Below are 10,888 nucleotides of genomic sequence, written 5' to 3' on the forward strand. Positions count from 1 at the left end.
TGGTTTCATAGTAGAGGTAATGGCAATGAGTAGGAGAAAGCACAACTTAGTAAATTGTGGACAATGTTAAAGTTAATTTCATGCATTGTAAATGACACTTCTTTATGCAACTTGTGTGGTATTTGCACTCATATATGGCATTACATTGTTATTATTTAGTGTTGTGGCATAAAAAATTCTGGTTGTAAGTTTGTAACACTCAACAACTTGATGAAACACAAGTTAATATCACACAAAGAGAGTGTATATCAAAGTTCTATAACGAAAGTTCTAATCAAATGAGTTCTATACAAGGGCTAACAAGTAAATCAATCCTGTTCAAATAAATTAAAAAAAAATATTATCAGAAAAATAAGAACATAAAATAAGTTGAACCAATGGAAGAATCTTCAATGAGAATAAAAAATTGGGTTCAAAATAAAAATATTTAGACTTGAATATGTCATTTTCTGTGTCTCCTTCACAACAATCATTGAATCTTGTATCTTTTTCACCATCAAATTTCTAAAGTTCAATCTTATCTTCAGAGTGAGGTCCATGGAGCAGTATAATTAGATATTGATAGAGCTATCTATATCTACAGAAAGAAAACTCATTAAAACAATTTATTAATGCAAGACAAAAGATACAAGATCCACAAGACATGTACCATGGAATCATATTTAGTACTCCAATAATACCTTACTTTGTCCCTTGATCATATCTCAATTTTTCTTCTTCGATTTGTCCGGGTGATTGTGTTTTTGAGCATTATACATTTCAGCAATCTGAGAAAGAACAAGTAAATAAAGCACGTCCAAATAACTCAATTTTCAATTTCGCACGTCACTCTTTTTCGGTGCATGTTTGGTATCACAGTGACTTTGCGACTTTGCCGAGATTATGGCGACGTCAAGTCATTTTGTAAAAGTTACACTCAATAACTTATAAAAAATGGCAGCGGTTCACGGTAATTTTAACAAATCATTGTGACACCAAACATACAATCAATCTCCTATTCATAATTTCATATATTGTAAGTTGGATAATGAAGATTGTAATTTACCCGCTCAGATGACGTGGCCTGTTCAGGAGCTTTGTCAGGCCGAAATCGAACAAGACGTGGCATTCGAAGAGATATGCCCTTCATAGAGAAATGTAAATGTAAAAATATCATCAGTAAAAGTCAAAAAGCTATAATCATCAATTAAGCATAATTCCCTTGTGAGGCATCATCAAATCATTGTTTCTAATACCTTATTCGAATGTACTTTGCCCACTGCAGCTTGGTAATCAGGGCTAATGGTCAGGTCTGCAACTTTCACCTCCCACACCTAATGAAATAAGACATCACAAACATAGCTATTGTAAGAAAGTAATATATGCATGATACCAAAACAAGGGTGGGAATAGGTGACACCGCTGGCATGAGCCTACCGCATATAGTACATGAGACGGGCTCACCCCATGCTAGACTTATTTCGTGCTTAGGTCAGAACTCCCGACGAAAGAGTCCGCGTATAAGGTAAAGCAAAATGAATGAAATTGCCATGAAAAGTCGAGATTATTCCTACCTCACTGGCTTCAAACCAGACATCAGGTTTATCTTTTTCTGCATGTTTATAGCATGCCTGAAATGAAAAGAACAATTCCAATAACTTGATTAAATATTGAGCATCACTCAATAGGTTTAGAAAGGAACAAGAGGAAGAGACCTTTGGTTTCGGAATGAGATTAGAGCGGAGCCTAGCAGAACTTTCTTCAAGATCTTCATCTTTGAATCCAGTTCCTACCCATCATAACAGATTATTACTATATTAGAGAGGATTAACTTTATATGCAAGAAAAAACGGAGTAGCGACTTAACAAAGCAAGAACACTCACCTGTCTTAGAAATAGTTTGAAATTCTTGTTTATCGATGTCGTAACAAGCAAGGAGAAAGGAACCGTAGACTCCTACAAGACATCATGTCACAAATTCATTTCAGACCACTTTGAGGCGGAGGTTTATAACAGTAATTTACAAAAAAAGGCCCATTGGCATAGCCTTATTCAGATGTCAAAACTAACAACAAATATAGGCATCACGCATTAGAGAGTATGAATCGTGAGACCACCTGCTCGTTTTCCTTGACCATGGAAAGCGCCAATCGGTACCAAATCTAGTGTGTCCCCTATACTGCAAACTAGAACCAATTAATAAACAGAAATCCATTAATAAAAGTGTAAAATAAATAAAAATATTGCATCCTCACGTTTTCATATAATCTTTCTTCAGTTTTAGCCAGTTTCGCTGGGAAGGTTGATATGTAGAATCTTTGTCTAATGTTTTAAAAATTAGTCCCTCGCAGCTGCAAATCAAGAGACAAGCCAAATGATAAATAATTTAGTTTAAACTAATGAAAGAGAAACCAGACATGGAATGACATGTGAAAATTATATATACAAAAGTAAAGAGTATACTGAAGATAACTAAAGAGCATACTGAATTATGTTTATATGATGCATATTTTAACTGAAATTGTGAAGTTTCTATCTTCGTAAATTTAAATTAAACTGGAAGAATCAGTTAAGACCTTGCATCAACAGATTTGTCAAGAAACTTCTGTATTTCCTTAGCATCATTTGATATTAATGACGTTGAAAACTGAAGAACTCCTGATTCCTCCTCAAATGAGGCATAGAGACGCTGCAGAGAGAAAAAAAAACAATGCCATCATCAAGACATAGTCCTTCCTTACATAAACCGTATATGATATTCAGGTTTTCTTACATTATAAACAGTTAACTAAAACAATAATATGAAACTATTGATAGGGCAAAGATAATAAGAGTTACCTCTCTACGGATTTTCAGGTTTTTTTGTAAAAGTGCTTGGCCATTAAGATGTAACAAATCAAAAGGAAATACGCAGACATCAACCTTTATGTTACTCACAGCTACATCTTTTCTTGCCCGAGTACTAAGCACCTATCAAGACCTTAGGTTATAACATATGTAATCTCAATTCTTCAAGAAAAATAACAGTAATTGGAAAACTGAATCCTCGAGATAGGTAAAACAACACTTACATTAAAGTATAAAAGAATTTTATTTTGATTGACTGCCAATATAAAAGTTTGGAGAAGAACTAAATAATGTATTGAAACATGTAAAAGTAAAAAATCAGCATTAGGATTACCTGCATAGGGAGGATTCTCTGTTTTTTACGATCATATGCAACAATTTCACAGTCTAGAACAAACGATGACACGTTTGTTTTCTTTAACCTGATAATTTACAACAAATATCAGAAACAAGGAAGTTGAAAATATTGTACTGGGAAGCAACTGAAGTCCTTACCTCAATATAATCATATTATATGATGCAATATATAAAACGTCTTAAAAATATCTAAAAATATTTTAGATACTCTTATATTTAAAAAACATCCTAAAAATATCTCTAACACACGTCATTATCGTATGATAAAATATATGCTAGACTAGAGTATCTTAAACTATCTCTTAGGATTGAATTGCATCATCTGTTATATTTCATTTCATAAGGTTTTACCGCTAGTCCAGTATGAATATAGATGATTAGTTATTCGGCAGTTGTAATTAAAATTAGCATACCCTTAATGTTATATTAATATAATATTTGTTGTTTTGAATATTTCTTTTCATGCCTTTACACCTGAAGGGTATAAAATCAACAATTCCGTGTAATGCAGCTTCATGTTGTTAAGGAAATTATCATAACTGGAACAAAAAGATGTTACAGATCACATATATATTTAATATTCTTAATTCTGTTTTTTACCTTGAGACTGCAGCGACAACATCGGGAAATTTCCCAGTGTTACGTTCTGAGTTTCTACTGTAAATCTCTACCGAGCCATTCTCCATGTAATGTATCTGTCTCAATGGAGCAAGTTTTAATGCATAGAATAAGCATGAAGAATATATGTCTGGAGGGAAACTAGACTAAGAAGGATCACCTGAGCACGCTCTCCGTCGTATTTGTATTCACAAATCAACTCAGCATTTCGTAACTTATTCAGAGCTTCAGATACACTTGTGATTTTTTCTGACAGCATAGGCTCAACCGGAATACCAGGAGTAAAGTTGCAAGTCTTTGGAAGTAGCCATACACCATCAGTAAGCATTGCAGATATTATTTGGTCGTAATCAGGAAGAACAGAATAGGCCTGTTTGACAATCTTCGTAGCCTGATGCAAAAAGAAACCGGAAGTGAAAAAATTAGTCTCTTCGAGTAAAAGTTGGTATCATCACTATAATGCACCGACAATGATAACGCACTGACACCATTTCATAGAAGAAACTTTTAGAGATGATGCACCTCAAAGGTTTAAAGCCGAAACAAATATTTCAATTTTCCCAATCTCACTAGACGGCGTACCTCTTCTAAAGGAGACTGAATTCCAGGAGGCGGTTTAGAATGTTCTTCAGTGTACACTGCAGCTTGGCCCAATGCAGATAAGAGAGTTTGCTCGGCATATCCAATTCGCAACTCTTTCTAGAAAACAAATGCAAGAAGTACTTAACACCCACCAGATTACGCCAATAAAAGTAGAAATTCATAAACGGAACTGACAAACACTCACCAGTAGTAAACGGACTAGATATAAAGGTTCACAGTCAGTCGAAGCATGAAGAAGCGATTTTATATGATTATTTTTCTTCTTTTGACTGTCCTTTCCAGATTCCTATACACATTTATCCAAAGCAAATTTGTATCAAATTCTAGCTCTCAGCAAAATATTGTTAAAAAACTTAATTACATTAGTTTTCCTTCTCTTTCATGATGCTGACTAAGTTTATCAACATCGACGATGCATGCCAAATAGAGACGAACAAATTTAAAGATGAATAACATACCTTGGCAATAAGGTGAAAGGTATTGAAAACCTTGGTAATAGTCAATGCATCAGACTTTTGTAGCGTCTGAGAAAAACGGCTAGCTTGAGCAACTAACCCCAAGTCACCTAATTTCTGCCACACAAGTACAAAACAAAAAACCAAAATAGAAAATATTACTATATTGTTGGAAGAAAATGCAATGTTATAAAATAACTTATTCACATTAGTCCTGTTCAATAAAGTCACATGTAGTGTCACATACTTACATCAGTCCTAGAAAAAGGAAAGCATTAATCTCTCAGAATCAAACTTCAGTCGGTCATTATAGTCCTTAGCTGACTTCCTATTTTCAATTATTTATTCGGACTACTGACAGCGTCAACAAACATCCTATTTTCAGTTAGTGTATGTTTGGTTTCAATCTAGGAGCGTTCCAAATTGATTCTAGAGATTCTAGAATTGATTTTAGCATGTTTGGATGATTTAAATGAGAATTGATTTTACTTGTAGAATTGATTCTAATTGAGTGTATGTTTGGTTCTACGGTGAGAAAAATTAATTGAGCGAATTGATTCTGGCTAAAATTGAGTTGCAGGTAAAGTGGTTTATGTTTGGATACTTTCATGTTAAAATCATATGCTACTATTTCAATCTTCAAGTAGAATGTTTTACTGTTTCTGTTGACTGTGTATTAGCCTATGTTTTATAGATACATGGCAAGGCAATTGTGTTGGTCAAACGTGCCTATAGGTGTGAGCCATTGTGGCTATTGTAATATCTTTCTAAGGGACCTTAGTACAGCTTGTGCAAGGTGCTTCTAATTTTAATAAAATATGCTGTTTCTGATCGACATCCACATAAGAAGTGATGGAAGCGAGGGAAAAAGCGATGCAAAATTACACACCAAAGCTGGCCAAAAACATGACAGTCCAGCCGCAACACAGCATGACAGCAGCCGTATCACAGGAAAAGCCAGAAATGCAATAAGAGCTGCCAAACCAGAAAAAAAAAAACACCTAACAGCAGAGGCCTAAAACAGCAGCAGGCTGCATGACAGCACCCATACAGCTCCAGAAAAACACCTCCGACCGGCTCCTATCTCCTTAAACAATCTCCCGGGTCCCAACACCATTCATAAAACAAGCAAGTGCAGATTTAAGACGATGTAAGAACCATTTCCAGCGAGTACCTGAATTTCTTCCACCACTTCGTCCACCCTCATTAAATATCTTACCTTTCTAACTCTCCAAAGCACCCAAATGGTTGGCGTGCCAAATAACCAAAACCCCTTTCTAAGCCTCTTATCTCTTGCTGCTTCAAGCCAACATTCTAAGTGATAGAACAGATTCTGAGGGTGTTTAAATTGGACTCCAAGCCACCCTAAAATCTTCATCCACACCCTATACGCGAAGTCACAATGTAAAAACAAATGTATTGATGTTTCCACCTCTCCTTCACACCACACACAGTCTGTTGCCACCAAAGGGTCAATAATCTTACAAGTTGCGAGGTTTTTTTGGTAGGAATGTGGTCCCAAAGCAACTTCCAAGAAAAGGCCACCACCTTAGAAGGTGTCGGACTCTTCCAGAGTTCCTCCACCTCCCCAAAAACCTCCACCAAACCCATAACACCCTCCAATATTTTGTAGGCCGTTTTATCCGTGAAACTACCGCACTCTTCCGGGTTTAATCAATTATAGAACAGATTCAAACCAACATTCATAAAACAAGCAAGTGCAGATTTAAGACTTCAAGTATAATTCAATTATAGAGGAAAAATCAATTTTGCACTAGAGAAACCGAACATATCAAAATCAATAGTACCCCCTAGAATCAATTTTGACTATTCCAAAAGTGGAACCAAACATAAACTCAAGTTGGAATTTTTAATTTTTGGCTTTTACCGACTCTTCCAATAGCGGAACCAAACATAAACTAAAGCTGGAATTTGTAACTTTTAACTTCTACAATTGATTTTCCCCTAATTTTATTGTTAAATCCCCTTTTACATAAATTCCTTCAGGCATAAATCATTTTACGTTCAAATCACTTTTATCCATCCATAATCAGTTCTACAAAATCAATTTAATCAAAATCAATTCTCAAAACCAAACACATGCTTAGTTTTGCTAAGGTGTCGAATACAATGACTAACAAAAACATAATCAACATGTTGTTTTCATTTTCTATTGGGATTGGTGTGATACATAACATGTCACTTTCACATGCTTATAGTAATAACACTTTTATAGACCAAATAAAAACAAATACTCAAACAACAAAGGAACAAACCAACCTTATAGTGCTCCTTAACGTCCTTCTCAGCCCTTCCACATGCCTCAGCAAGTGTCTTAATAACAGCAGCTTTACCAATTCCCATTTCTAAACCTTGATACGGTGGAGCAATCCTGTTTGAAAATAGATACACAACCGGTAATAAATCACCAGGCGTAGTGTGCATCACTGTCCTCAAAACGTTACACCCAATATCCGACATTGCATTCCTCCCTTTCTCTTCCTTGATCATGTCGAACGCCAACGAGAGAAACAGAAACGGAACCGGTTCACCCTTCTTCCACCATGCAACTGAACTTGGATCAAACTCCGACGGTGTCTTCTTCAACAGTGAAATCCGTTTTTTCACTTCAGCAACATTGGTGGAAGAGGACGAAGAAGATGAAGAAGTTGATATTTGGCGAGGAAGCTTGTTAGGAGATTCAGTATTAGGGTTTTTGGGAGGATTAGGGTTGTTGAGTGGTTGAAAGAATGTACGGATGCTTTTGGAGGGAGTGGAGTGAAAGTGATGAGTTTTGGTTTTCTTGAGAGGAGGTTGGTTTTTCTTGGCGCCGGACATGATGATGTCGAATACCGAGTGGAGGAGGCTGCCGTAGGGGAGAAGCTTTGTTGTGAACAATGCCAGGACGATTATGTAACGTTTTCGCGGTTAGGGTTTCAGTTGAGATATTCCTACGTAAAAGCTATTTAAATAGGTCAATTGTTAAAAAATAAATAAATAAAAAAAAGTGAAAATAAGTCAATTGTTAAATGGGCCCATATTGGATCTTAACTATTTAGGGGTTGTTTTTTGGAGGTTGCTTGCTTTGCACCTTATGAGAAGCGTACGTATCATTGAATTGCTGAAAGTTGCTAAGAGGAAGCTTGGAACCCATAAACGTGCCAAGAAAAAGCGTGAGGAGATGTCCAACGTTCTGCGAAAGATGAGGGCTGGTGGAGCAGGTGACAAGAAGAAATAAGTCTTCGTTTATTTTTTGTTTGGTTAAATTATGTAGTGTGCTTTTGCTTCTTGAGATAACTTGTTTTGGCTGATTTATGGAACGTATCATTGGATTATTCTGTGTTCTAAAAAAAAAGTGTGTGGTGCCATTATTTTTTCTCTCCGTTGCTGGTAGACTTGTAAGGGAATAGAATTAAGGGTAAGTGTTTTTTTAAAAGGAAAAAAAGAAAGTGTTGTCTTCGTGAACTTAGCTAAGTTGTTAGAGACATTGCATAATATGCATGAGTCGGGGTTCGAACCCCAAACACCCCACTTATTCATCTTATAAATATAAAATTCTAGTCACTAAACTACCTGACAAAAAAATAAAAATAAGTGTCATACCAGAAAAACAAGATAGTAGTATACAAATAAAAATAGTAGGTGTCACGTTTTTATTTGTTGCGACCAAGAATTTCATTAAATTAAAATATCATACCTAAAAGAAAGAATCTGTAAACCTCCTTCTCTCCCTCTCCTTGGTGTCTGATTTGGCCCCCATGGCAAGCTCCTCTTTGCAGATCTCCAATGCCATAAGTTCAAGCTTTGTCTTTGACACTCATGTTTGTCCGCATTCGTTCTCTCTTTCTTGGTACTTATCACCGATATAATTCACTTTCATCCATTCATTTCGAAGAGGAACAAGAATAACTATGGTTTTGTCCAACGGTTGATGACAGGTCATCTTACGTTATTCTTAACATGTTTTTCAGTTATTTTCAATAGGTGTTAGCAGCAAAAAGGAGGAGTATTAGAACAATTATTGCCTATAATTTCGGGACTTTTGTAATGTTTTCTATATTTAAGTCTGTGATTCTAGTTTTCCCGAAACAGAGCAATTTTAGGGGTTTTTGAAGTAATTCACAAAGAAATCATGCTAATCGGCAAATCAAGAACATCTGAAGAATTATGAAGACTTAAGAAGACCAAGAATGAAGACTCAAGAGGCCTCGGGAGAGTTACAAAAGGAAGGAATTATGTTCCCAAGTTCTGAGGCAAGTTATTTGAAGACAAAGACCTAAAACGACAGAAAATCGGAGAATTTGGGCCCATGAAGAGGTGTCATGCGCCTAGCACATGAACCATGCGCCTAGGGCATGGTTTTCCATGCTCTCACATGCGATAGGCATGCTAGCCATGCGCCCAGTGCATCTGAAAAGTGCGGGGCCCAAGCATCGTTTCCTGCTTTTTTGTGGATAAAGCCCGCACTTTTACCCAAACCCAGGTAGAAACTCTCCTTATAAATACCAGCCTTCCTCATTCAGAATTTCTCATTTAGAACTATGTGATAAGGCCAAACCGCAAGTGCACGACCTATCGAAGTAATAGTAGTAAGTAGAGTTATCGTTCCGCTAGGGAGTTGTTCAACTTAATTAACTTTTAGTGAATGATTAGAGGAGAGAAAGTTAATAAAAGAGAGTTTGACTGCTGAAGGTAAAAACAATAATAATAAAGGGCCTTAGGATCATTGGTTCATCATAATGACTAATCCCTCACTAGACAAAACCTAAACATCTAATTTCATGATTTACACACTAATTTCTAAAGACCGGTTTCCCTTAGCCCCTCACCTTTTCGATGAAAGTCCAGTGAGAGTTTACTTCTAGTAACCAAGCCTATTTCACTGACATGATTACTAGAAGATGCATAGAGGATTGAAACTACTCTTTGTCTCAATAATTGCAAAGACTATTTCACTGTTTTGCAATTATTGTCTAGATTCACTTGTTCCAACATCAAGACTCCGCTCTCGCTTTATGAATTGATGTTTGGGATGATGGATTAGCGATTATCAAACCCTCCGCTTTCGCTTCCACAGTTTGATAATTGTTAATCCACGTTAAGACGGTGAATCTAGATTAGAAATTAGGGTTACATAGAAATTAGGGTTTAGACATGTTTTGTTTAGGATTGAGTCATTAGACTCCCCAACAATCCCAAGACGAAGAAGTCTACTCACTCATGTTCATCGTAGACATGGGGGAAGAAGAGAGAAAATAACAGTAAAGTAAATTGCAAAGAAAGTAAAAGGGAAAATAAAGACTTTTATTAAAATAGCAATTGAAATAAACAAAGTAAAGGATGATTGTTTTATGGTGGAGAGCTACTCTATTTATAGCTTTACAATCGACTTAGAAACTAAGCAACTAAAGGGATAAAACGGTAAAGCCGCAACAGGGTAACTTGGGCTTGAAGAAAAGCAGCAAAAGTGGATTCTGGGACGGGCACGGCCGTGCCACATGTTGGCACGGGCCGTGCCAAGCTTCTGAGTTTGGGGGAACATATTTTTGTCCCGTATCTTCGTATTCTTGCGCTGTATTTGTTCCAGTCCTCTTTCTTTTGCTCCAAGGCACCTTCCACCATATATTTATTCCTAAAATAAAGTAAAACACAATTTGAAGTAAAATATTCTAAACTAAAATAAAATGCAATAAAATAAAATCAAATCTAAAATAAAACTAAACTAAATAAGGCAATAAATAAGACTATCTATGACTCATCAAACTCCCCCACACTTGAATCTTTGCTTGTCCTCAAGCAAAAGACAGCAAACATAGCAGCAACAAAAGATTTGATTATGGCAATATTAAGAACAAAATGTCTCAAAAGAAAGGCTTTGCTTCAAGTACACTATTACAATTTCAAATACTTCTCATGAACCTATTCTACCCAACATCAAGTCTCAAGTGAGTGTGTGTGTGCAGTCCAACCCTTTTCTTGCTCCTGTATAAGACAGATACTATGAGGAATAGGTTCTATCCTTAGTGCTA

The 10,888-nt window shown here is 36.1% G+C and overlaps 1 protein-coding gene and 1 pseudogene across 2 annotated transcripts; one reads left to right on the forward strand and one right to left on the reverse strand.

Annotated features, from left to right (window-relative positions):
• Positions 1-207: 207 nt before the first annotated feature.
• On the reverse strand, positions 208-7,794 carry LOC146899568 (DNA ligase 1-like). Of its 2 annotated transcripts, none has more exons than XM_085735473.1 (18): positions 7,140-7,794; positions 4,863-4,976; positions 4,589-4,690; positions 4,384-4,500; positions 3,962-4,192; positions 3,784-3,878; positions 3,161-3,248; positions 2,818-2,949; positions 2,556-2,668; positions 2,235-2,330; positions 2,097-2,158; positions 1,864-1,935; positions 1,695-1,768; positions 1,554-1,610; positions 1,236-1,313; positions 1,046-1,123; positions 686-767; positions 208-577 (listed from the first exon to the last, which is right to left on the reverse strand). In XM_085735473.1, the coding sequence occupies exons 1-17, from the start codon at positions 7,695-7,697 to the stop codon at positions 705-707; spliced, it is 2,130 nt and encodes a 709-aa protein (XP_085591599.1). In that variant the 5' UTR covers positions 7,698-7,794; the 3' UTR covers positions 208-577; positions 686-704. The 2 variants fall into 2 exon arrangements, with proteins under 2 accessions (XP_085591599.1, XP_085591598.1); XM_085735472.1 differs by having other exon boundaries at positions 681-767.
• Positions 7,757-8,114, forward strand: LOC146899569 (large ribosomal subunit protein eL36x pseudogene; annotated as a pseudogene).
• The last annotated feature ends 2,774 nt before the right edge of the window (positions 8,115-10,888 follow it).

Source organism: Medicago sativa, chromosome 8, assembly GCF_051527215.1.
Source record: "Medicago sativa cultivar Bolivia chromosome 8, Bolivia_mono, whole genome shotgun sequence".
NCBI lineage: Eukaryota > Viridiplantae > Streptophyta > Magnoliopsida > Fabales > Fabaceae > Medicago > Medicago sativa.

Bases quoted from the DNA above. Each gene is read 5' to 3' on its own strand.
- LOC146899568 (XM_085735473.1), bottom strand. From the start codon at position 7,697: ATGTCCGGCGCCAAGAAAAACCAACCTCCTCTCAAGAAAACCAAAACT. The intron at 4,691-4,862 runs GTATGTTATTCA...AAATGTGTATAG, and splicing joins CCTTTCACCTTATTGCCAAG to GAATCTGGAAAGGACAGTCA. The intron at 1,314-1,553 runs GTAGGAATAATC...TTATTTCATTAG, and splicing joins TCTGGTTTGAAGCCAGTGAG to GTGTGGGAGGTGAAAGTTGC.